We start from the raw sequence: 27,509 nt of genomic DNA, 5'->3' as shown, positions 1-27,509 counted from the left end.
CGTCACGTAATCCCGCGAGCGTCGCGTAGTGCACCCTGGGTAATGTAGTTCAACTGTCATAATGACACGCCAAGAGACACTCTTACCCTGTCCACACTAGGGATTTTGTACCGATACGATACTACTTTCGTACCGCAACACCTGTCCACACTAGCAACTGTAGCGGTATAACTGTATCGGTATGAAAACCCACAAATGTATGGGTTTCGTACCGGTACAGTATCGGTACTGTAGCGCTTCGCTGTAGTGTGGACAGATAAAGCGGCTCTGTATCGGTACAAACGTAATGCGCATGCGCAATGAACCATTCCTACTTCTTCCGGGTGTAGAAGAAGAAATAGTGAAGAACGGAGATTCGTTTTCTTTGCTTCTTTCTCAACTGCCTCGCGCGTTTTATACGATTCGACTGAATAAATGACCACCAGAAATACAGACTGTACACTGACAACAAAAAGCACACACACGTTGTTTCATCCGCCATATTCTCGGAAGGAAGTTACTCGGTAACCACGAAAACATTTCGCGCACGCGCATTTCAACTACCGTGAAAGAAAACCGCAAACATTTCTCGCTAGTGTGGACAGATGCACTCAACTGTACCGGTATACTTTGTATCGATACAGTTATACCACTTTCGTACCGGTATATATGTGAACACAGCATCTGATATGGAGAGCACAGGAAAGCGGACTATGAGATTGTGAGCAGTCCCGGAACGCCAGGGCTGAAAATCTAGAAGTAGCGGTACTGCGTACCGGCCCACTTAAAGCACTGAGACTGATCATATAAGCATGTCTTCCAAGTCTCTCCACACACACCCCGTTTTCGAAAACACTTAACACATTCAGCACATCCAGAGACCGTTCGAGCTAAACAGTGAAGACCTTCTCATTTCTTAAAATTCATAAATACCTCTCTCAGTCAATATTCACCACCAACAAAATTCTGCACAATTGCAACAACTTTTTGCAGACCCTGTTCAAAACAGTTCACTTTCAGTTCAAAAGCTAACAAAGTTTAAATCACTTTAAATGGATTAAATAAACTTAGTCGGGGCAAATAAACCATCAGTGTAGAGATTCGTTAAACCACTCGAACTTTGTATATATATATATACACAGGGAGAGAGAGAGCAATTTCAGTCTCTACGTGTGATCGGACAGGAAACAGATGTTAAGATCAGATGTGGCGAAAGAAGACTTTAAAAAATAAAAGCTTTGACTCCTTCGAGCCGGATTCGAACCAGCGACCTAAGGATCACTGTGTAACCTCTACAGTCCTCCGCTCTACCAACTGAGCTATCGAAGGGCCGTTGCTAATGGATTAAATAATCTTAGTAGGGTCAAACATCACCATTCAAAAATGTATAGTTTATTGACTGTGAGTATATTTAGTGGGATACCCCCACAGTACCCGGTTTCTGAGACAGAAACCAATATATACTAGTGCATCTCAGAAAATTAGAATATTGTGAAAAAGTTCAATATTTTCCATCAGTTATTTCAGAAAGTGAAAATGTTACATATTATAAACTCATTACACATAAACTAAAATGTTTCAAGCATTTTTCTATTTTAATTTTAATCAGTATGGCATACAGTACAAAAACATTAAAAAAAACCATCTCAAAATATTAGAATATTTCATTTCGAATTTGAGTAAAACAATATGAACACAGTCTAGTTCAGTACACACAACCACAATCATGGGGAAGACTGCTGACTTGACTGTTGTCCAGAAGATGATCGCTGATGCCCTCCACAAGGAGGGTAAGCCTCAAAAGGTCATTGCTGAAAAGGGTGGCTGGAAAAGGTGCACAAGCAACAGGGATGGCCGCAGTCTTGAGAGGATTGTCAAGAAAAGTTGATTCAAGAACTTGGGAGAGCTTCACAAGGAGTGGACTGAGGCTGGTGTCAGTGTATCAAGACCCATTACGAACAGACATCTTCAAGAAAGGGCATACAACTTTCACATTCCTAATATCAAGCTACGCCAGAGACAATGTCAGAAGTGTCTTATCTGGGCTAAGGAGAGAAAGAAATGGACTGTTGCTCAGTGGTCCAAAGTCCTCTTTTCAGATGAAAGTACATTTTGCATTTAATTTTGAAATCACAGTTCTAGAGACTGGAGGAAGAGTGGAGAGGCACAGAATCCAAGGTGTTGGAAGCCCAGTGTTAAGTTTCCACAGTCTGTGATGATTTGGGGTGCCATGTCATCTGCTGGTGTTGGTCCACTGTATTTTATCAAGTCCAAAGTCAACACAGCCATCTACCAGGAGATTTTAGAGCACTTCATGCTTCCATCTGCTGACAAGCTTTTTGGAGATGCTGATTTCCTTTTCCAGCAGGCCTTAGCACCTATCCACAGTGCCAAAACTACTACCAAATGGTTTGCTGACCATGATATTACTGTGTTTGATTGGCCAGCCAACTTGCCTGACCTGAACCCCATAGAGAATCTATGGGGTATTGTCAAGAGGAAGATGAGAAACACCCGACCCAAAAATACAGATACGCTGAAGGCCACTATCAAAGCAACCTGGGCTTCAATAACACCTCAGCAGTGCCACAGACTGATCACCTCCATGCCACACCGTATTGATACAGTAATTCATGGTAAAGGAGCCCCAACCAAGTATTGAGTGTATAAATGAATATACTTTTCAGAAGTTGGACATTTCTGTATTGTAAATCCTTTTTTTGATTGATCTTAGGGAATATTCTAATAATTTGAGATACTGGATTTCTGATTTTCATGAGCTATAAGCCATAATCATCTAAATTAAAACAAAAAAGGCTTTAAATATTTCACTTTATACAACCCCGATTCCAAAAAAGTTGGGACAAAGTACAAATTGTAAATAAAAACGGAATGCAATGATGTGGAAGTTTCAAAATTCCATATTTTATTCAGAATAGAACATAGATGACATATCAAATGTTTAAACTGAGAAAATGTATCATTTAAAGAGAAAAATTAGGTGATTTTAAATTTCATGACAACAACACATCTCAAAAAAGTTGGGACAAGGCCATGTTTACCACTGTGAGACATCCCCTTTTCTCTTTACAACAGTCTGTAAACGTCTGGGGACTGAGGAGACAAGTTGCTCAAGTTTAGGGAGAGGAATGTTAACCCATTCTTGTCTAATGTAGGATGCTAGTTGTTCAACTGTCTTAGGTCTTTTTTGTCGTATCTTCCGTTTTATGATGCGCCAAATGTTTTCTATGGGTGAAAGATCTGGACTGCAGGCTGGCCAGTTCAGTACCCGGACCCTTCTTCTACACAGCCATGATGCTGTAATTGATGCAGTATGTGGTTTGGCATTGTCATGTTGGAAAATGCAAGGTCTTCCCTGAAAGAGATGTCATCTGGATGGGAGCATATGTTGCTCTAGAACCTGGATATACCTTTCAGCATTGATGGTGTCTTTCCAGATGTGTAAGCTGCCCATGCCACACGCACTAATGCAACCCCATACCATCAGAGATGCAGGCTTCTGAACTGAGCGCTGATAACAACTTGGGTCGTCCTTCTCCTCTTTAGTCCGAATGACACGGTGTCCCTGATTTCCATAAAGAACTTCAAATTTTGATTCGTCTGACCACAGAACAGTTTTCCACTTTGCCACAGTCCATTTTAAATGAGCCTTGGTCCAGAGAAGATGTCTGTGCTTCTGGATCATGTTTAGATACGGCTTCTTCTTTGAACTATAGAGTTTTAGCTGGCAACGGCGGATGGCACAGTGAACTGTGTTCACAGATAATGTTCTCCGGAAATATTCCTGAGCCCATTTTGTGATTTCCAATACAGAAGCATGCCTGTATGTGATGCAGTGCCGTCTAAGGGCCCGAAGATCACGGGCACCCAGTATGGTTTTCCGGCCTTGACCCTTATGCACAGAGATTCTTCCAGATTCTCTGAATCTTTTGATGATATTGTGCACTGTAGATGATGATATGTTCAAACTCTTTGCAATTTTACACTGTCGAACTCCTTTCTGATATTGCTCCACTATTTGTCAGTGCAGAATTAGGGGGATTGGTGATCCTCTTCCCATCTTTACTTCTGAGAGCCGCTGCCACTCCAAGATGCTCTTTTTATACCTAGTCATGTTAATGACCTATTGCCAATTGACCTAATGAGTTGCAATTTGGTCCTCCAGCTGTTCCTTTTTTGTACCTTTAACTTTTCCAGCCTCTTATTGCCCTGTCCCAACTTTTTTGAGATGTGTTGCTGTCATGAAATTTCAAATGAGACAATATTTGGCATGAAATTTCAAAATGTCTCACTTTCGACATTTGATATATTGTCTATGTTCTACTGTGAATACAATATCAGTTTTTGAGATTTGTAAGTTATTGCATTCCGTTTTTATTTACAATTTGTACTTTGTCCCAACTTTTTTGGAATCGGGGTTGTATATCATGAATATAGAATATATGAAAGTTTACCTTTTTGAATTAAATTATGAAAAAAGGAACTTTTTCATGGTATTCAAATTTTTTGAGATGCACTAGTATATATGTAGAGAGAGATAGGAAAGGAAACAGATGTTAAAATCGGATGTGGGGAAAGAAGATTAAAAGTTTGACTCCTTCGAGCCGGATTCGAACCAGCGACCTAAGGATCACTGTGCAACCTCTACAGTCCTCCGCTCTACCAACTGAGCTATCGAAGGGACACCGCTAATGTAATCCTGTGTACTTGCAACAATTTTTTGCAGACATTTAGCCATCCTGTTCATAATAGTTGATTTTCAGTTAAAAAGTTTAAATTCACATAAAAGATTTAGTTTTCTCTGTATTATTTCTTTCATCATTTTATTTCAAATTCAAACCAACATCACCATTCAAAACCGTATAGTTTATTGACTGTGAGTATATTTAGTGGGGTACCCCCATAGTACCCGGTTTCTGAGACAGACCCATATATATATATATATATATAGAGAGAGAGAGAGAGAGAAATATTTCAGTCTCTTCTTGTGATCGGATAGATAAAAAGAAGGTAAAAAGTTCAACTCCTTCGAGCCGGATTCGAACCAGCGACCTAAGGATTACTGTGCAACCTCTACAGTCCTCCGCTCTACCAACTGAGCTATCGAAGGGCCGTGCAAAAGTCACTTCATATACTACTTCAAGAATATACAAGTAGTGCCTTCTTGATGTTCCTAAGGCGTACTTAGTTAATGCTGGTTAAAATAAAACTTGGAGAATTAGAGTAACAGCAGAATTATATAAATTTATACCTTAAAGATCCACTTGAATACACAAAATAAAATACACAAAATTAACTAAATCCATTTCTTATAGTTTACTGGGGAATTAGCTCAAATGGTAGAGCGCACGTTTAGCGTGCGAGAGGTAGCGGGATCGATGCCCGCATTCTCCAAAGAAGCTTTATTTTTGTGTGTGTAATTTGCAGCTATTTTTAATCTCTAATAAAAGAGTCTATACCTGATGCAATACGGACACACTTGTAAACAAATCTACAACTTTGGCTGTGCATTGCGACATTTTGCATCACCTCTATGTCCTGTCTTTCTAATTCCAATGGCTTTGCTCAACAGTCCAACTTCTCCTGGCCTGCATATATGGTAAAGTAAACATGGCAACTGACGTGATGGTTTCTAAAAACGGCTCAGGGTGACAGTGTGTGGGGGGTCAGAAGCACACAGTGAGGAAACCACGCCACCATACTCCATACACTGTGTGATTAACCATAAAGTCACTGTGCTGAGAAGATCTTTTCTTTCTTTTTTTAAACCATGGACATTTTGGAGAAGCAGCTGATTTGTCCAATTTGCCTGGAAATCTTTACAAAGCCTGTAGTGATTCTACCATGTCAGCACAACCTCTGCCGGAAATGTGCAAATGACATATTTCAGGTATTATCTGTCTATCTATCTGTCTATCTAAGGTATCTGTCTATCAAACTGTCTGGCTGTCTCAGTTAACTCTTATTTTTCTCAGGAAACTGGCCTGATAAAATAGTCTCAGGTTTTATCATGTTTTATCATTGAATGTATTCATTGTATAATCTTGTTTTGAATTAAATAATTCTTAATAAACCTGCCATATTAATTATTACTCATACAGCTTACAACTTATAATGCTTCTATAAATAAGTTTTATTGTATTCACTATTTACCCTTGACTTTTGGTTTAATTTAATCTGTTCCATATTTGAGAAGGTCACTGACTTTTAACATAGATCTTAGACTGAATGTTCAATAAACTAAAATAAAATATTCAGTGCAGCCATTCTTTGATTACTTAATAAAACCTCTATTCTCTAGCAGATCACAGGGTACATACAGGCCGCAGACAAAAACTTTTGGGCTATCCAACAACTTTCCTAAAACAGTATTGCAAAAATAAGAGACTGTTTTGAATAGCAAATATGATCTTAATAATCCTGGGGGGAAAGTAGTAATACATTTGTATCAAATTAACAGCTTTTGGACCCAAATTATTCAATATAAAACTGATTAAAACACAAAAAGTATAAAACTGAGCGTCAGTCCGATGAGTCACATCAGATCCAGTGTCACTCTTGGTGTGTGATGTTTGTTGATTTTTGCTCTTAAACGCTGAGGAACTGAACTGGAATCTGAAAGAAACCAACTTATTTTTCATATTTTATTTATTTCTGTAATCACAGACCAAAGAGGCCAATAATGAAAATATTATCCTGATCCAACTCATTCTCATCTCATTATCTGTAGCCGCTTTATCCTTCTACAGGGTCGCAGGCAAGCTGGAGCCTATCCCAGCTGACTACGGGCGAAAGGCAGGGTACACCCTGGACAAGTCGCCAGGTCATCACAGGGCTGACACATAGACACAGACAACCATTCACACTCACATTCACACCTACGCTCAATTTAGAGTCACCAGTTAACCTAACCTGCATGTCTTTGGGGGAAACCGGAGCACCCGGAGGAAACCCACGCAGACACGGGGAGAACATGCAAACTCCACACAGAAAGGCCCTCGCCGGCCATGGGGCTCAAACCCAGGACCTTCTTGCTGTGAGGCGACAGCGCTAACCACTACACCACCGTGCCGCCCCCTGATCCAACTTCTTATTATTATTATTATTAAATCCTTGCAGCTGTGTCAGATGTGCTGTGAGTAGAGAGAAAGTAAATAACTCCTGTTCCAGTACACAAGAATGTGTTTGTGACAACATGAAGAATATGAAATTGTGTAATACTTATTTACTGACACAACTCCTCACCATGTAAATAGGCATCAAATCCATACCTTCCTAGCAGAGGTGGATCACTGACTTCAGGCGGCCGTTTCAGATGCCCATCCTGCAGGCACGAGGTTGTTCTGGACCGCCATGGGGTTTACGGACTGCAGAGGAATCTACTGGTGGAAAACATCATTGATATGTACAAACAGGAGTCCACCAGGTGAGCATGATAAAATTACGTACATACATTATGATCAACATGAACAAGTAGCATTTCAATGCCTCTGTATTTATACATTGGAAATAAATTATGCTTTGAATATTTTTTCTGAGTCCTCTGACTCTGACTAAATGGATTTTTTTGTTAATTATCCTGACGAGAGACTAGACATTAATATTTACTGCTGTCAATTATTATTCAGATTTGTCTGTCACTTTTAATGCAATGTTTAAAAGAATATATTTCCTGCTCTCACTTTAAACACTTTGCTTTTAAGAACAGAAATCCCCTGGGGTGTGCTTTTTAGCCTGCTGTCACTCTTTTCCACACTTAACCTTTTTCTCTTTATCCATGAGTCAAACCCCTTCCTGGTTTGAACAGAGAAGATTTTTGCATGTTGAGACATTGTGCTGTGAAGAAGTTGTTATGGAGCCTGTGCTCCCGGTGCCCCATGAGCTCTGTGACTGACGAATAAACTTACATTTCTTTTTCTGAGACAGTGGAAAAGGTGATAGGAGGAATTTAGCCAAACAATGGCATATATTCTTTCTCCTATTGTCCTTGGCAGGGGTCAACTAGTCAGAAATTCATTAACTAGTCCCTTGGATTAATGTCAGCTCCAGTGTGCTTACATGTATCCCTAAATACGGTAGCTAGATGAAAAAACAACTCATGAAACTCAAAAGTTTGATGAGTTAATTCTGCACATTAATATGGTTTCTAGAAAATAAGCGAGTGCTTGAATCCATGCCCTTGTGACGAAGCATTATTACAACCTTTTTTTATACAAGTACAAGCCTCCATCATCAAGCCCTCACATAAGTAAAAGGCTTTTTGATGATGAGCTGTACTGTTCCCATGTTACACATCAATACATGTCTGGTTGGCATGTTAATTATATGATGGTATGTTGTGCTAGCATTAGAGTTATATAAGTTTTTCGTGCTGTAGTTAATATGCCTAGACTGTGTCACTGGTTCGTGTGCAGTAGGTGGTGAAATTCATAAAAGAGTAGAGCATGCTACAGCACTGAGGTATTTTGCACCACTGAAAAATACACTACATACAGTGATGCTTGAACGTTTGTGAACCCTTTAGAATTTTCTATATTGCTGCATAAATATGACCTAAAACATCATCAGATTTTCACACAAGTTCTAAAAGTAGATAAAGAGAACCCAGTTAAACAAATGAGACAAAAATATTATACTTGGTCATTTATTTATTAAGGAAAATGATCCAATATTACATCTCCGTGAGTGGCAAAAGTATGTGAAGCTTTGCTTTCAGTATCTGGTGTGACCCCCTTGTGCAGCAATAACTGCAACCTAATGTTTCCGGTAACTGTTGATCAGTCCTGCACACTGGCTTGGAGGAATTTTAGCCCATTCCTCCGTACAGAACAGCTTCAACTCTGGGATGCTGGTGAGTTTCCTCACATGAACTGCTCACTTCAGGTCCTTCCACAACATTTCCATTGGATTAAGGGCAGGACTTTGACTTGGCCATTCCAAAACATTAACTTTCTTCTTCTTTAACCATTCTTTGGTAGAACGGCTTGTGTGCTTAGGGTCGTTGTCTTGCTGCATGACCCACATTCTCTTGAGATTCAGTTCATGGACAGCTGTCCTGACATTTTCCTTTAGAATTCACTGGTATAATTCAGAATTCATCGTTCCATCAATGATGGCAAGCCGTCCTGGTCCAGATGCAGCAAAACAGGCCCAAACCATGATACTACCACCACCATGTTTCACAGATGGGATAAGGTTCTTCTGCTGGAATGCATTGTTTTCCTTTCTCCAAACACAACGCTTCTCATTTAAGCCAAAAATTTCTATTTTGATTCTATTCTAAAGTTCTATTTTGGTCTCATCCATCCACAAAATATTTTTCCAGTAGCCTTCTGGCTTGTCCACGTGATCTTTAGCAAACTGCAGACTAGCAGCAATGTTCTTTTTGGAGAGCAGTGGCTTTCTCCTTGCAACCCTGCCATGCACACCATTGTTGTTCAGTGTTCTCCTGATGGTGGACTCATGAACATTAACATTAGACAATGTGTGAGAGAGAGGCCTTCAGTTGCTTAGAAGTTACCCTGGGGTCCTTTGTGACCTCGCTAACTATTACACGCCTTGCTCTTGGAGTGATCTTTATTGGTCGACCACTCCTGGGGAGGGTAACAATGGTCTTGAATTTCCTCCTTTTGTACACAATCTGTCTGACTGTGGATTGGTGGAGTCCAAACTCTTTGGAGATGGTTTTGTAACCTTTTCCAGCCTGATGAGCATCAACAATGCTTTTTCTGAGGTCCTCAGAAATCTCCTTTGTTCGTGCCATGATACACTTCCACAAACGTGTTGTGAAGATCGGACTTTGATAGATCCCTGTTCTTTAAATAAAACAGGGTGCCCACTCACACCTGATTTCAATCAATGGGATGGCAAACACCTAACTCTAATTTCACCTTCAAATGAACTGCTAATCCTAGAGGTTCACATACTTTTGCCACTCACAGATATGTAATATTGGATCATTTTCCTCAATAAATAAATGACCAAGTATAATATTTTTGTCTCATGTGTTTAACTAGGTTCTCTTTATCTACTTTTAGGACTTGTGTGAAAATCTGATGATGTTTTAGGTCATATTTATGCAGAATTATAGAAAATTCTAAAGGGTTCACAAACTTTCAAGCACCACTGTATGTAGCGTAAAGTATGTGGACACCTGAGCTCATGTTCTTCCACCCCAACCCTGGCAAAAACTGTCTTAATGCAGCTGGAACAGGTTTGTGCTTTTTAGTTCCTGTGAAGGGAAACTGTAAAGCTACAGGATGTAAAGACTTTCGACCCAATTTTGTGCTTCAAAATTTCTGTCAACAGTTTGGAAAAGAGCCACATATGAATGTGATGCTCAGGGGTCCGCATACTTTTCTCTATGATCAAGTTGGTGTTGTGTTTAAACAAAAACATCAAATGAAAAATTTTCAATTTCAATGATCATTTAGTTCTGTATAAATCCTACAAACGCTCAACCACTCTTTGTTTAGCTATCACACTAACGAGAATCCCAGACAGGCACACGGGCAACCCCAAATCATAAAGCCTCCATCATCTAGTGTTGACCCATTTTTTTTATGTCTTTATTCACAAGATAGAATACATATCTGGTGTTACAAAGTTTAAAAATATATAAAAATATATAGGTACGGTGGTGTAGTGGTTAGCGCTGTCGCCTCACAGCAGGAAGGTCCGGGGTCGAGCCCCGTGGCCGGCGAGGGCCTTTCTGTGTGGAGTTTGCATGTTCTCCCCATGTCTGCGTGGGTTTCCTCCGGGTGCTCCGGTTTCCCCCACAGTCCAAAGACATGCAGGTTAGGTTAACTGGTGACTCTAAATTGACCGTAGGTGTGAATGTGAGTGTGAATGGTTGTCTGTGTCTATGTGTCAGCCCTGTGATGACCTGGCGACTTGTCCAGGGTGTACCCCGCCTTTCGCCCGTAGTCAGCTGGGATAGGCTCCAGCTTGCCTGCGACCCTGTAGAACAGGATAAAGCAGCTAGAGATAATGAGATGAGATATAATATATATAAAAAGTGTAAATTTACATTATGAATAATGGAAACTATGTAATTATGGATGATACTTAAAAATTATATTAATTTCTACACTCAAGTTATATCTATAATTAACTCCATTAAAAAACTGCTCTTAAAACGCTCCGTATTTATTTTATTTTTATAGCAAGATTTATTTCTAAGATTTATTTCGGTCTTTTTATATCTTTGTACTAATTTATAGAGCGTATGATTACAATTGCATATTTTCTCAAATATCCGCCTGTCACATTTTTCTAATAGAGCCGAGATATCTAACTTGTTCGATGTATATCGTCTTTTATGACAATGTTCTAAAAATCGTTGAACGATGTTTAAGTCAGATTGACTGGCCCCATAAATGGGTAATCCATAAATAATCTTGGGCATAATAATAGCTTTGAAAAGATGATCGATTTCAATCTGATTGTATCCATCACTGCGCAAGCTTCTGATTATATACAATCCTTTGTTCGCTTCATGCAGCTTACTCTTAATATGTTGACTGAATTTACAGTTACTTTGCAAAGTTAATCCTAGGATTTTTAGACTATCATTTTGTTTAATATTACTGATCACAGGAAGTACATCATCATTGCCTCACTTGCGCAGTACAAGCTCCTTGCATTTACTATAATTGCAAACCATGTCATTTTTCCTTGTCCAGTCCATAAACTGTTCCAAAGCTACAACAGACTTATCCACGGAGTCTTTCAATACCATAACTAAAATAGTTTAATCATCGGCATATTTAGTTAATGATACTTCAGCGTGCTCATTGAATTTTAAATCATTAAGAAATTAGTTGAAAAGGTATGGGCCACTGACGCTGCCCTGCGTTGTGCCCTTATTTACTAACTTCCATTCACATATGATATTATTGTGAACGACACGTTGCCTTCTCATCTCATCTCATCTCATTATCTCTAGCCGCTTTATCCTTCTACAGGGTCGCAGGCAAGCTGGAGCCTATCCCAGCTGACTATGGGCGAAAGGCGGGGTACACCCTGGACAAGTCGCCAGGTCATCACAGGGCTAACACATAGACACAGACAACCATTCACACTCACATTCACACCTACGGTCAATTTAGAGTCACCAATTAACCTAACCTGCATGTCTTTGGACTGTGGGGGAAACCGGAGCACCCGGAGGAAACCCACGCAGACACGGGGAGAACATGCAAACTCCACACAGAAAGGCCCTCGCCGGCCCCGGACCCAGGACCTTCTTGCTGTGAGGCGACAGCGCTAACCACTACACCACCGTGCCGCCATAAAAAGCTAATATACCAATTAATTATATACGGACTTAGTGGAACATGCTTGAGCTTTTCAACTAAAAGATTATGCTTCACATTATCAAACGCTTTGGAAAAATCCATTGTGAACATTCGCACAGCCGCAGTTTCTCTTTTGTCCAAAGACTCAAGAAACAGATGTTGCATTTTTAGCAGCGCGTTAACACAACTCCCACCGGATTGATATGCAAATTCTGAGTTATTTAAACTTGCTTCCATGCAATCTTTACTAAAACTACCATAAACAGTTCTTTCAAAAGTTCTAGCAATCACCGGGGTGACATTTATTCCTCTAAAGTCCTCGTGTATTTCAGGAATGTCCACTTTGGGGAGGGGACTAATATTAGCCTCCTTCCAGCGGCTAGGCCAGTACTGTTGTTTTAACGATCGATTCCAGATTGACTCAATAACAGGTGTAAATATTGCCGCGTGATCACGCCAGACCCAAAAAGGAATCCCATCCGGTCCTGTAGCCGTGCGTTTGATACGTGACAAGGCATGAAATACTTGACGAGTGGTCAATTGAGGGGCTGGCTCACTGTCTGCGATCTCTACTTGAGTTGGTCTGATGTAGTCTCGATCACAGCACAGAACTCCAAAAAAGTCATTCAATCCATTTACAAACTCTTGATCTAAAATAAATCTACCTTTACCATTCCTAAGAGAAAGCTGGTCAACTTTTCTCCACCATGCACGCGATCCAAGCTTCCCTGAAGCAAGAGCTTGCTGATTCTCTACGATGATCTTTCCGATTTTCTCAGGCAGCTCGTTTAGATTTCTCCCGCTTGTCCTCTGTGATCTTGCTTTCTGCTTAAGAATTGATTTTAGCAGCGGGCTCATCCAAGGAGGGTCTCTTGAAGACATCTTCACAGTCTTGGTTGGAAAACATTATTTATTATTTATTGTTTATTATCGAGTGGACAGATTCAGCCGCCTCTTCCAAGTTCGTGTTATTGGTGATAGAACTCCAGTCATACTCGTTGAGCTTTGGATGGAATGTAATTTTTCTGTGCTCCCTGTAATCACGTATTATACGTTTTAGTCTCAAGGGTTTTAATCTGACGCCCGCAAGTAGAATGACGCCCTTGTGGTCAGTTTTCATTTGAGCCACAATGGGATAGCACTTAGAAAAAAGAGATGCATTATTTGTAAGACAATTGTCTAAGATTGAATCACCTCGCATAGGAAAATTAACCAAGATTTCAAGTCCAGATAGAGTCGATACTTTTTCCAGATCAAGCCGATTCAAATCACCACCACACGCAACAAGCCCGCTCGGGTGCTGTTCGAGGAAGTTATCCATACTGTCAATGATGTAATCTATGAGATCGTCCTCTGGATACCTCGGCTTAGGAGAATTGTAAATTCCGCAAACTAACATGCGGTGTCCCAAAGGCAGTTCTGTTTCCAGATTAACAGTCTCATACAGCTCAGATCTTAGCACACGTTTCACGTTGATATTATTCCTCGCATATATAGCCACACCACCCTTTTCTCTCCTGTCGTTGTCAAACCAATTTCAATCTCTCCTGTAGATGGCATAATTTGAAATTGCAACCACCGAATCCAGTATGTTCTTTTTTAAGTGAGTTTCAGAAACAACACAGATGTCAATATCAGTTGCAAGCAGGTCGACCTCTAACGCAACGTTTGCTCGTATGCGCTTTCGAGTTTTAGAAAGGCTGCAAATGTTCAAAAACATACACTTTGGGATGGCAAACTTGTCTGTAGTGTGACCTGTGGTTGGATGGATAATACGGGTAGGCTTGATAACTATGAGATTGTTACTGTTTGTTCCGCATTGCACCGAAGATTTCTTGTGAACTAGGTTCTGCGATACCACTGTTGAAATAGCTTGACCCACTTTGTGAACTCCCCCACATTTTCCTCGGTATCGAAAGAGACCGGAGCATTTCAAGTCTTCGAAGATATAGGATCTAGCAGTAGACTTGTAGTAGGGCCGAAGGTTGAATAGTTCACTCCTAGTATAATGGTATTTCTTGTTGGTTCTTAAACAAGATGGCGGTATTTCACTCGATGTCTGCGTGTAACTCTTTTCGTCGCTGGAGGTGTCTGGTCCAGGTCCAGGATTTATAGAAATATCCATATATACAGTAATGTCGATTAGTGGCTCAAAGTCAGGTGGCGATAAGCAGCTATATCCATGTTTCGTCCAAGTGACCAGCTCGCGGCGTAGCTGAACAGTGGTAATGAACTGTCTTCAAAATAAACATCTGCACCTGATGATGGGGACTTCCAGGAACGTATTAAAATCTACAGTAACCAACTCAGTAAAGCTGTTTTGACCTTTTCTGTTGCTTGGGCTGTAATATAAAGAATTATTAGATAAAATAGCACTAAAAATGTAGAGAGCTAAAATACATATGGCTGCCATTTTGGCGCCTGCGCACCAGGTGGTTTTATCCACCAGGCAACTGTGAATAAAAAACTTAAAGCCTTGATACTGTATGTAATCAACTTGCTAGCATTTTATCCACATCTGCTTGGTATGGATTCTTTGCTAATTAAGCAAATACGCTGTAATGGTGAAGTTGTTTTAGGGCACAAAAGACTTACAGTGGTTAGCACTGTCTCCTCACAGCAAGAAGGTTCTGGGTTTGAGCCCAGTGGCTGATGGGGGCCTTTCTGTGTGGAGTTTGCATGTTCTCCCCGTGTCCGCGTGGGTTTCCTCCGGGTGCTCCGGTTTCCCCCGCAGTCCAAAGACATGCAGGTTAGGTTAATTGGTGACTCTAAATTGACCGTAGGTGTGAATGTGAGTGTGAATGGTTGTTTGCCTCCATGTGTCAGCCCTGTGATGATCTGGCGACTTGTCCAGGGTGTACCCCGCCTTTCGCCCGTAGTCAGCTAGGATAGGCTCCAGCTTGCCTGCGACACTGCACAGGATAAGCGGCTACACATAATGGATGGAAGACTTACTGTGCTTACTTTCCTGTATTTGCCATTTTACATTTTAGTCTTAACAATCTTACTTAGAGCTTTTGCTAGGACATTTTGTTCTCTGAAGAAAGCATTATATACGTTGAGCTACTTAAATTTTTACTGTTATATTCCTATCTCCTTATGACCAGCCTTTCATTCTAGCATTATATTATATATTTATTTCTTTAAAGATATCCATAATCTCGAGAGAACCTCCTCTTTTTAAGAAAGAATATCAATATTTCTTTCCTCACAATGAGTCAGAAGGCTAAAGGTCTAAAGAGCTGCCTTCTGTGGCTAAGACCGACGAGCTTCCTGGCATCACGTAATTGAGTGAGGAGTATGGGTTACATACTCCTCACTCAATTATTCCTTTCATTATGCTGTGATTAATGCTCCTGTTCCTGTTTGATGCTGAGGGAATTCTCCGTTAGATGATTCCACACTAAGGCGTGTAAACTCTGCATTTTTTATGAAGCAGTTCACCTTTTGACATACAGGATCACTAAATACCTCAGTGCTATTCCACAGCAGCAAACCTGCTCCAGAGGGGACAGATAACCAGCCCATGTGTGAGGTGCATGAGGATGAGAAGATCAACATCTACTGCTTGACCTGCAGCATCCCTACCTGCTCCATGTGCAAGGTGTTTGGCTCTCACAAGGACTGTGAAGTGGCACCTCTCAAAAGTGTATATCAAGTTCAGAAGGTATAAGATTTTGCAATAGACGCTATTTTTGTTCTCTTTCTTGAAGTTCTTAAGACAAATAATAATAATAATTAAAGCCGCAAGTGGCCTCGACGGGCCCTCGCGCCAGCGGCCAAGGGGGGCGGGGGCATGCGTCCCCGCGAAAGACCTTCCACAGCTTCTTCGGCAAGAGACATTACTCCCACAATGGTGACAAAGCACAGAATTGGACACATGGCAACAATAGGGTCTCGCACTGTACGGTGCTCGGGGGGCGCTATAGAGGCCCTGAGGCCCGCCTGGATCTGGGCTTCTGGTTCTCAGTAGCGGTGGCAGTCTAAGAAAAAGGAGCCAAATTTCGTGCGTTGTCGACCATGGCAAGCGCCCCAATAAGGGTCTTGTAAAGAGTTTGCTTGCCAAGTTTGACAAATCAGAAGCTGCAATATCATTTGTGCCATAACAAGCACACCCAGGGGCGAAAGTGCACAAAATCTGGCGTAGATGTCAGGTGAGCTATGAAGAGTCTGCGTATGAAGTTTGATGACAATTGAGTAAATAGAAGATGAGATATAGATTTTTGAAGAATAAATTTTGTGGTTTTTCCCATGTCAGTAGGTGGCGCTATGCTGTACATGAGCGATTATGAGTTGGAAAAATAAGTGTCTACAACAGCAACGTACTACCACAAGGTAGTGGTGTGAAGGAAAAGCATTATGGAATTATTTACCAAAAACCCGTTTTGGAGCAATTGCGTCGGCCAAAAACAGCGCCCCCCATGGACGAAAATTCCCAAAATGTGGTATACATGACATGGGAGGTAGTAAGAGGGTGGCCGTGAAGCTTGACCAAATTTGAGGAGAGATTGGATTTTTTGCCCAAAAATAGCGCCCCCAGTGGCGAAAGTGCACAAAATTTGGCGTATATGTCAGGTGAGCTATGAAGAGTTTGCGTATGAAGTTGGATGACAATTGAGTCAATAGAAGATGAGATATAGATTTTTGAAGAATAAATTTTTTGGTTTTTCCCATGTCAGTAGGTGGCGCTATGCTGTACATGAGCGATTATGAGTTGGAAAAATAAGTGACTACAACAGCAACGTACTTTCACAAGGTAGTGGTGTGAAGGAAAAGCATTATGGAATTATTTACCAAAAACCCGTTTTGGAGCAATTGCGTCGGCCAAAAACAGCGCCCCCCATGGACGAAAATTTCCAAAATGTGGTATACATGACATGGGAGGTAGTAAGAGGGTGGCCGTGAAGTTTGACCAAATTTGAGGAAAGATTGGAATTTTTGCCCAAAAATAGCGCCCCCAGTGGCCAAATATCACAGAAATTGGGTAACATGTCAGAAGCCCAATGAGTGATTTGCGTGTGAAGAATGAGCAGTTTTGAGCAATCAGAAGATTTGTTATGAATTTTTAAGCATGTAAAATTTTGCATCGAAAATTGACTGACGTATAACTTCTGAACGGTTTATCCTACGTGAAATGTATTTAGAAACTTTTGTCAGCCATGTCTGTAGATGATGTGTATCAATTTTGGTGACATTCCTATGAACGGTCTAGGAGGAGTTGCGCCGTCTTCGTGGCCATGCATTTCGCACAAAAGTGAAATTACCTCACTTCCTGTTGGGCGTGGCTAATGCATTGGCATTACATTTTTGTCCGGCTTAGCGAGATACATATGCGTACCAAATGGCATGCCACTACTACAAACTACATGGCACCCAGGCACCTTAATGCGGGAGGCCAAAATCACAACGACTTAGGGGGCGCTATAGAGGCCCTGAGCCCCGGCCAAGTTTGGGCTTCTGGTTCTGAGTAGCGGTGGCAATTCTCGGAACTGGTGCCAAATTTCGTGCGTTTTCGCCCATGGCAAGCGCCCCGAAAATGGCCCAACAGCGGAGAAAAATAAAGAAGAAGAAGAAGAAGAATAGTGAACTCTTACAAGAACAATAGGGCCTTCGCCCATAGGGCTCGGGCCCTAATAATAATAATAATAATAATAATAATAATAATAATAATAATAATAATAATAATCAGCTTCTCATGTTACCAAGAAGGCTTGGCAAAAATCAGAGAAATTTGATCTCCTGACAAAGTAATGTAACATGTATACTATTGCTGCACTGTTGTATATGAATTAATATCATGATTGTCAAAAAATAAAGGTGGAAAAATAAACTATGGATGGCTAGAGGGGCACTTGGTGGAATGCATACCTCCACCAAGCTACATATTATCAACATCAAAATCAAATCACTTGAAATTAGGATAATACTAAAGCTGTACACCAAATTTCATCCAAATCCAATCACTACTTTTTGAGTTATGTTGGGAACAGACAAAAAAAAAAAAAATCCTGAATCTGCATACATATCTGGATTTGCATCAAAATCTAATCAATTTTTCATTGGCCCATGGTTCACCTTTCATCCAAACTACATCAAAATCTGTACACTACTTTTTGAGTTACATTGGGAAAAAAACAAAGAAACAAACAGACGCGAAAACATAACCTCCTCCAGCAAAGTTAGCAGAGGTAACTATTGTAGTCATAATTATGAATTTTCCATACAGACGCTGTGTATATGTTCCATATATAAATGCATGTGATTGCTCATGTGTGCCATCAGTCAGGTTCAATGCCCAAACTGATGATCACATCATTAGTTTTTCTTTGGCTAATCAGACACAAGGTACACCACCACTCTTACCAGAGCAGTTGGGGGTTAGGTGCCTTGCTCAAGGGCACTTAAGTCAATCCTGCTAGTCTGGGGAATCAAACCAGCAACCTTTTGGTCCCAAAGCTGTTTCTCTAACCATTAGGCCATGACTTCCCTTATGTGTGCCATAATTTTCAGACAGAGCTGACAGACAGCATAGCAATGATGGTGGGCAACAACGACAGGATCCAAGGCATCATTAGTCAGTTGGAGGAGACCTGCCGGGCCATAGAGGTGAGCTGCACCATGTGTGTTCCAGTGCCCTGACAAAACTATTGGGTTTTGCTGGGTTATTGATGGGGAAAATGAAAACAGTCCCTCTGACATACTCACATTGGAGCTAATGAGATGGGCAGATAGGATGCTGGAGTTCTTCCAGCCTCTCATTGCTGTATCCTTGGAGGCTTTATGACTTACAAGCTAACCGAAGAGAGGGTTTTTTTTCTTTATCGTGCATATGGCTGACTCCAAGTCCGGCATGAAAGAGAAAGTTGATGGAAAGGAGGACGGGGTCAGTGTTTTGTGATTAGACCTTTGATGACTCAGGGAGTCGAAGTGCATAAGCACAAGGTTTTGTATATGGCTAATCTTCTGACCAATTTGAGGATTCAACAGCGCTGTGGTTTAGATCTGATGAATCACTTCATGTTTGTCTTGCAGGAGAATGGCAGGAGGCAAAAGTTGCAGGTGTGTGAGAAGTTTGACCATCTCTATAACATCTTGGAGGACAGAAAAAGAGAGATGAGTCTCAGAGTGACAGCCGAGCAGGAGGAGAAGCTGAACTACATCCGTGGACTCAAGAGGCAGTATGAAGATCACCTGGAGAGCGTGACCAAGATTGTGGAGTCAGGGATCCAAACGATGGAGGAGCCAGAGATGGCCGTTTTCTTACAGGTAAATGAAATACACTTTAGATCAGGGGTTTTCAAAATGTGGGAGAGTCAGCCCCCCCTCGGAGAGCAAATAAACAACCGCGCCCCCCCCCTTACAATTTTTGTTGTTGCTATACTTAATGTTCCATTCGTATTTTTAAAAAATGGTTGTTGTACACATTATTTTTTTCTTTTTCACATTTTAAACATCTGTGCTTTTTAAAACATCTTGTTTTACACATTTTAAACATCTCATAGCATTGTTAGCTAGCACCTCTTGGCAGACAACACACTGTGGCAGTGGAGCATCTTCAGATCCAGTCCATGAAAATCCAAACTTTAAATAATCGTGGTCATACTTCCTTCTTTTTTCAGTCCCCCCAGGATTTCACGGGCCTTTTTTGTGATTGTTGTGGGCTAAAATGTCTGATGTTGCGGGGGTTTTCCAAAAAATTGCGATGAAAGTTGCGGTGTTTTTTAGGTTTTTGTTGCGATTGCATTGCGGGAGGAAGTGAAAGTTGCGAGAAATTGTTGTGATTTTCTCTTTCTGTGATTAAAATTGAGTGATAAGTTATGACTGAAAAACTATTGATTAAAAAAACAAAGACACTGAGAAATGGTCCTATAAACAACTTTACCAATATAAAAGATTACCAGGACTACAAAAATGCAGAAAAATAGGCTTTACTTATCCAAATGCACCTGTTGGTTCAAAAGTTAAAGTGCAGAGAACCTCACAGCACAACATGAAGTTACCTTAAAATATAATATAAATGCCTCAGCTTTCATATAAGAAAAAAACTATTAATACTAGTACTGTGTACAGTCAGTCTCTCCTGAAGACTAAATTAAACAATAATTATAAACTAATTAAATAAATGGCTCAGGCTTCATAGAAGAAAAAAAACAATTTGAACAGAATCTCACAGTATGATGCTGAAGCTGCCTAAACAATGGAAAATAAAATAACATTTTGGCAAAAATGTTGGCATCCATTAATTTCTTGTATTAAGTAAAAAAAAAATAAAGTGCACACAGTCCTTCACTGTAAACATAACACACTTTCAGTGTTGCCAGATACTGCTGACGTTTTCCAGTCCAAAATATGTTCAAAACCCGCCAAAATGCACTTGAAACCTCCCAATCTGGCAACACTGCGCGCATGCTGCTTCTCTTGAACACACGGAAGTAAGGCCGAAGGTAGTTTGTCGACGTCACCTCAAGACGACGCCAATGATTGGTCAAATTTGCGGGAAAGTTGCGGTGATTGGATATAATTGCAACACCGCCCTGAATTCACAGGGATTGGTTGAATTTGCGCTGAAGTTGCAAATCGCAACATCCTGGAGGCTCTGTTTTTTTTGCCTGGCCCAGACTTTGTCTCCTCACTCACTGCCACTGTCTCCTCACAAACCCCCAATCTGGCAACACTGGCAGTTCCGTGTTCAAGCTGTTAGGCTTGCTCTAACAGACTGTATGGCTACAAACTGTCCGGCGCAGACCACTGTTTTGTAAGACAACTTATTTTGCACAATAATATTTTTCTAAAGTCCATTTTTTGCTTACAAAAAAAAATATTTTTTTTTGCTTACAATTTAACTTATGTCTGAATAAACACACAAAAAGTTCAATTGTTTTGTTTTTATTGACATTCTTCAGATGTTGGACATATATATACACACACACACAAATACAATGACTTGTTTATGTACACAATTCACAGCTATGCAACAGCTGTACAGATGTATTTGGTGATACAGTAAGTGAGCTAAATTTTAACAGTGCAAACAATGCCACAAAAAGAAAAGATTCATGCTGTTGTCATGATTCGTTGTCATGCCGACCGAGGCTGTTGTGTTTCCCGCTTGTGGTCTCGTCATTCGTCACTTCCGGAAGTAGCTCGACAACTAGCTCGATAGGGTATACATGCACAAAGTAGCTCGGCAGAAATCGCATAAACTAGGTCGTGTAGCTCGATTCCGAGAAATCAAGTTCGGTTCAATTTCAGCCGAATTAAGGTGTATACATGGCATTTTGAACTTCGATTTCAGTCGAGCAACGGCAGAAATTCGATTCTCTCTATATGCATGTAAACGTAGTGACTGTAGCTTTAGGTACTAAAAATCGATCCATTTTGTCTCTCACGTTGCGCCCCCCCTGAAGAACTCTGGCGCGCCCCACACTTTGAAAAGCCCTGCTTTAGATAATTTTACATTGTAGTTTTCATGTTCTAAATGATCACTAGATAATTGAGGGCATTTTCACATTGATTTGAATATTAAAATATGTACCCAGGAACAATTTTGGTCTGGTCTCGAGAGGACGTGTTCATCCCAAGTTTGCTTTCATGCAGACAAATTACTTTAGCAGCTTGACTCACAGTTTAATGTCACTTGCAAAGCATAAGATAATAGGAGCATTTGTTTCTTGTCCTTATTAATGTTTATTTAATTGAGTTCATTAGTGATGCTGTACTTTGAGTCAAAATTGATTAATCAGTGCTGCTTATTTACATACAAAGAAGCATTGTGTATTGTTTTTTTTTTTGAGTTGACACATTTGAGTTGACACATCTTCTATTTACATAAAATACTGAGTATACTGAGTAATACTTTATATGTAATGTATTTCCCTGCTATTGTGAAACAAGTTAATTCATTTGTTCATTCATTCATCTTCACTAAATCCTTTCCCCTGGCCAAAATGTACCTGATATCCTCACCTGGCTGACTCGACTACAAAGATGCTTACTCCAATTTTCATCTATTACACATGAGATGCTGATTTTTATTTTGGTCAGTTTTCAAATTCAAACATCTGGACCATACCTGGGTTCAGAAACATTTGTCGCAGACCAGATGTGCACAACCTTGGATTTTTTTTTTTTTTTTGGGGGGGGGTGAAAATGCCCTAACAATAAAGTATTTTGATTTGATCATTAATTGATTACTAGCACTTATATTATTCTGTATTTGCTTTTCAGACCACAAAACCTTTGTTACAAAAGTAAGTAAACCCATTCACATTAAATATTAAAACATTTTTACATTTACATAACATTAGACATCACTTTCAATATCATCAACTATTACTGTTATAGAATTGTATCTATATTTTTTAATTATTTACAGTCATATGCAAAAGTTTGGGCACCCCTGGCCAAATAACACATTTTATTCATTTGAAAGTAGAAGTAAACACAACTGCTGCAGCAAATGCTTTTAAAAAACATGTTCTGTATATGTTCATGTAAAGTTACTTTCTATCTGATTGAGTTAAAAAAAAGAACATTTCAGTTAGCAGCTGCAGTATGTGTAAATATTTGGAGGAACTCTTACTTGACACAGAAGTGGCCGTGCACCGTTGTGCTCTGCAGCATTATTTGCATAAATATGATCTGCATGGAAGAGTCATCAGAAGGAAGCCTGGCCTGTATCCTCAGCACAAAAGTGAGCATCTGATGTATGCAAAGCAACATTTAGATACGCCAAAGGTATTTTGGAAACAAGTGCTGTGGATTGTAATGAAGTAATAATGGAACTCTTTGACTACAGTCACTAAAGGTATGCTTGGAGGGGAAAAAAAAGTGCAGCATTTTGATGAAAAAAAAAACACATTGGCAATTATTAAACCATAGAGGTGGCTCTATTGGCCCTTTTCCACTACCCTTTTTCAGCTCACTTCAGCTCGCTTCAGCTCACTTCAGCCCGACACGGCTCGCGTTTTGACTATCCAAAAACAGCACGACTCAGCTCGCTTCAGCCCTGCTTAGCCCCCAAAACTCGCACGGTTTTGGAGTGGGGCTGAAGCGAGCCAAACCGAGCTGAGTGAGGCTGGGGGCGTGAGGAGACACTCCCCTGCGCGCTGATTGGTGAGGAGGAGTGTCCTCACACGCCCCGCGAGCACGCTGGGATCTGTAAATACCGTAAACCCGGAAGAAGGAGAGTTACGAATTACGAGAATTATGAAGCCTTATGCGCCTCGCCTCATCTATACGCTCTTGCCAGTATCTGTTGGCGTTGTCGGTGACAACAAGCCACAGCACCAAGACCAGCAACACTAACGACTCCATGTCCTCCACGTTTATTGTTTACTATCCGGGTCGTGAGACTACCGCTTAAAAGATCACTGATGTCACTGTTTGCGCCGCCAAACGACATCACCTGACGTCCACCCACTTTCGCTAACTCCACCCAATGTGTCCACCCACTTCCAGCCAGCACGGTTCAGCGCGGTTGTAGTCGAAATGCAACTCCAACAGCCCCGCTCAGCCCGACTCAGCACGGCACGGCTCAGCTGCGTTGGTAGTGGAAAAGCGGCATATTACACTTTAGGGTTGTGTGGCACAGGAAACATTGCACAGGTAGATGAAAGAATGGATTTCAGCAAATATCAGCAGATTCTGGAAGCAAATGTGGCACAATTAGTGAAGAAACTGAAGCTGAAAAAAGACAGGATGATGAGCCAAAACATATTACAAAATCTACTATGAATTACTTCAAGAATTGCAAGCTGAGGCTTTTGTAATGGCACTCATAGTCCCCTGAATTGAACATCAGTGAAAATATGCAGGTAGAGCTTACATATGCTGTGCATGTACCGTGCATGCCCAAGAATATCTCAAGAATAAAAAGACACCTGGTTGACTACAAAAGGCATTTGAGAGCTGTGATATCTGTCAAAGAGTTGTTACTAAGTACTGATTTGGTAGGGTGTCCAAACTTTTTTTTTTTTTCAAATATAAAGTAACTGTACATTCATATTAGCAGAAAATCTTGTGTTTGAATTTGTGTTCACTTCTTTTCACTTGAAAAATACAATATGGTTGGTTTGTTTCCGAATTGGCCAGGATGGGCGAGGCCACAAATACGTCCCACTTGCAAAAAGTAGAACGTGGCTATGAAAACATGGACCATTACTACATTGACTTCAAGAAAGAACGTGGAGCTCTAAGTGCTATAAACTTCATTACAGGTAATAATGTGTTCTTTAGCTTTCGCTTAAGTCTGGTGTCTTTAGATCAGCTGATGGGGTTAGAAGTTTATATTGTAAGTGTGGCTGGCTGTTTTTTTTCCACAATCTTTCTGCAGATGAGAATGAGGAAGAGGAAGACGGAGACATAGTGGGAACAGATAAGGATGTCCCCAAACAACAGGCTACTTCAGGAGGAGCAAATACAGGGTTGCTGAGCAGCCAACCTGCTCCTCTTCCTCTTCCAACTCCAGTCAAAAACACCAGCTCATAGCTCTCCAAGCTGAGAATATACCACGGTTTATAGAGCTCAATTTGTATGAAAAGTAAAAAAAAAAAGCTAAGTTGATGATTAGGGGTGGGGTTAACATTTATCTTTTTTTAAAACATAATAAATCCACCATCTTCTTCACTAGTACAGATACAGCCATCAAAGGCTTGATTTGGCATCTACATGTGTAAATGTTCAGGCATCTTTAACCTAATGATCTATGGATAGTGATGAAGCTTAAAATATGCAGAAGTGATAACGTCTACAGCCTTAGCATTTATAACATTTGGCCTGTTGCTATGGTGATACAGGAGTAAATTACCTTTAAATAAATGTGAATAAAATTCACCCAACACATAAGACAATTCACAGAAGGGGAAAGGACACAGGATGTGAAAGACATACATTCCTGTAGCACTGATTTTATTTGATCTTGGTGAACTTGATCAGTGAATTCACAAGCTTTGGTCTTGTGAACCAATCAGAAACAAGAAAGCAGGATGGTAGTCTATTTGGTCTGTAAAAAAAATGAAGGAGCCTTTTATTATTGACTCACACTCAAACTGGGAGAAAATTTTTTTTTACATTTCTTGTCTCATCCATTAACATATGCTAAGGTTCTTGGGTTGAAATAAACATTTTCTCTCCACCTGCTAGAATTTTCTTGTTAACACTTCTGAATATGGTATGCTTCACAAATAGCCGATCCCCCTCCCCCTTTTTTTAAGAACTGGGGAAAAAAAGTTAAATATAAACTGTAATGTTTTGGGAAAGCTCATCCAAGATGGATTTGTGTGATGGTTTTATCAAGTCGGTACCATTAGATTGTTTATTTAAAAGTGACAAGATTTCCTCTTAACACACACTTGGGCTCATTTTCAGTGTCACTATGTAGAAGATCAAAAGTCAAAGTCAGTCCCGTATACGTTTTCGTACGTACGTTGGGGAGTGCCTGTTAGAGAGCACACTCTGTCTAGGCCACAGCATGGTGAGGTAGGGTGGCCAGTTCCTTTCCTCGCCGCCTTTTAACTTCCCCAGTGTTTCCACCAGGTCCCCATTCACTGCTGGGTGGACAGGAGGCGAGCCCCAGATCACCATCCAAGACGAGGCTCAAACCGGGGACCATTCACTTAGTAGTCAAGCGCTCTAACCACTTGGCCTCAACGTAGAAGATAATCCATGTTAATTATTCCATCATCATTTCTCTGTGAACACAAGGGATGTGTTGAGCCCATTTTTATTCTCATCATATCACCACACATGTAATTCTAATCATTTTTCGGAGACTTCACACTCCACAGGTTCTTGTGGAAGTCATCTCTCCCTGCTTTTATTTAGCTTGTAAAAGCTGTTGCTGATGTGGATTAACTATAAGGAAGTGGTAGTTCGTGTGTATGATGAATGAGCTGAAATAACCATTCTGTTGCATAACCTATCCATTATGAACTGGGTTAAATGAAGGAGTTGTGGTTCTGGTATCTTTAATGCTGATTGGAATGAGGACCAGAGCTCTGGGAAAACCCTGTCCCGATGGTTTGATCCTTGTTAGCATGACTCACCTTTGTCAATCCAGGTATGAATATGATGTTTGAGTGAAGATATGCTCATCCTGGTTTGTCCAACTGGAGTGGAATAGATTCAAGAAAACTCATTCAAACTGAAAATCCAATGTTTGTCCTCACAGAAGGTCTCCAGTTGCCACGTAAAGTATAATGAATCACACCAGCTAAATTTGTGTTGACCTCAAGTTAAGGAGCACGAACATGAACGTATAGTCATTACAACCGTTATTTAGTAGTCGTGAAGAACTCAGTGGATGTTTTTTTTTCTCCAAAAGTGGAAGGAAATTTAGTGCTATACTCTACCATGGCATTTCTGTGAGGAACAGGATGTCCTGAAATGATGTAAGATGCCATTACAGAAATCCAGATGTGATTTATTGTGACCGAAATTCAATGCTTTGTGAAGCAGCATTTTAAGCAATTCAATTTCCACCCCCAAAGAATTCTTTCCTCTGCATTGTGCACAGATTCTGTTTGGATTTGAGGTGTTAAAATGACCCACACAGCAAAGGCTGGAATGATTTAGGACATGATTTTCTAAAACGTCTCAAAGTCAAAAATGGCATTTATATGCAAGTATTTTGATTTATTGGCCAATTTATTAATGGTTTACTTTCAAATGAAGGTGTAAAATTATGTGGGTTGTGTGTCTGCTTATTTTTCTGACGTGTTAAGTGTGTACTCATACACTCAGGACTGAGTCACGTTGTTTTGCTCGTTTTATTGATGTAATGTCTTGGACAAGAGCAGCCAAGAGAATATTGAATAATATTTTGGTATTATGAATATACAAGAGTCTTTGAAGCACTAGGAAGAATGAGCTGGGTATTTATTTTTTTGTTTTATTTTTGCAATCGTATTAACATGTATTAACAGCTATGGTCATACATCAAAAATCTAGACAAGAAGTGAAAAAATGTATTTGAATGTTTTATTGAAAAATATAAAAATAAGAACATTCTCTTGCACAACAGAAAATTACTGTTTGCTCATTAGTTTATTAACAAACTTACAGTGTATTTTATAAGGTACAATGGAACTGGATATCCATCCAGATAAAATTAACTTCTCAGTACAGTACTCTGAAAATATTTCCTTTTTTTTTTAAGAAAAAAAAAGTAACGTACCGTCGTTTTTATGCTACAATTTTTGATTTAGCATT

General features: G+C 40.2%; 1 protein-coding gene and 3 non-coding genes across 5 annotated transcripts; 1 reads left to right on the top strand and 3 right to left on the bottom strand.

The window, feature by feature from the left end:
* Nucleotides 1–1,222: 1,222 nt before the first annotated feature.
* Nucleotides 1,223–1,308, bottom strand: trnay-gua (transfer RNA tyrosine (anticodon GUA)). The gene is given in 2 exon segments: nucleotides 1,223–1,258; nucleotides 1,272–1,308. It is a non-coding gene; the product is annotated as a tRNA-Tyr (tRNA).
* Nucleotides 1,309–4,595: 3,287 nt separating this feature from the next.
* trnay-gua (transfer RNA tyrosine (anticodon GUA)) lies at nucleotides 4,596–4,681 on the bottom strand. The gene is given in 2 exon segments: nucleotides 4,596–4,631; nucleotides 4,645–4,681. It is a non-coding gene; the product is annotated as a tRNA-Tyr (tRNA).
* Nucleotides 4,682–5,024: 343 nt separating this feature from the next.
* trnay-gua (transfer RNA tyrosine (anticodon GUA)) lies at nucleotides 5,025–5,110 on the bottom strand. Its single transcript is given in 2 exon segments — nucleotides 5,025–5,060; nucleotides 5,074–5,110. It is a non-coding gene; the product is annotated as a tRNA-Tyr (tRNA).
* A 608-nt stretch (nucleotides 5,111–5,718) lies between these two features.
* Nucleotides 5,719–27,168, top strand: trim55b (tripartite motif containing 55b). Of its 2 annotated transcripts, XM_060899769.1 has the most exons (8): nucleotides 5,719–5,890; nucleotides 7,257–7,426; nucleotides 15,789–15,966; nucleotides 18,810–18,905; nucleotides 19,332–19,565; nucleotides 22,527–22,549; nucleotides 24,393–24,517; nucleotides 24,634–27,168. In XM_060899769.1, the coding sequence occupies exons 1-8, from the start codon at nucleotides 5,771–5,773 to the stop codon at nucleotides 24,786–24,788; spliced, it is 1,101 nt and encodes a 366-aa protein (XP_060755752.1). In that variant the 5' UTR covers nucleotides 5,719–5,770; the 3' UTR covers nucleotides 24,789–27,168. The 2 variants fall into 2 exon arrangements, with proteins under 2 accessions (XP_060755752.1, XP_060755753.1); XM_060899770.1 differs by lacking the exon at nucleotides 18,810–18,905.
* The last annotated feature ends 341 nt before the right edge of the window (nucleotides 27,169–27,509 follow it).

Source organism: Neoarius graeffei, chromosome 19 (assembly GCF_027579695.1).
Source record: "Neoarius graeffei isolate fNeoGra1 chromosome 19, fNeoGra1.pri, whole genome shotgun sequence".
In the NCBI taxonomy this organism is placed as follows: domain Eukaryota; kingdom Metazoa; phylum Chordata; class Actinopteri; order Siluriformes; family Ariidae; genus Neoarius; species Neoarius graeffei.
This window is presented reverse-complemented; position numbering and strand designations above follow the sequence as displayed.

Bases quoted from the DNA above. Each gene is read 5' to 3' on its own strand.
- trim55b (XM_060899769.1), top strand. From the start codon at position 5,771: ATGGACATTTTGGAGAAGCAGCTGATTTGTCCAATTTGCCTGGAAATC. The intron at 19,566-22,526 runs GTAAATGAAATA...TTTGCTTTTCAG, and splicing joins AGATGGCCGTTTTCTTACAG to ACCACAAAACCTTTGTTACA. The intron at 24,518-24,633 runs GTAATAATGTGT...ATCTTTCTGCAG, and splicing joins TGCTATAAACTTCATTACAG to ATGAGAATGAGGAAGAGGAA.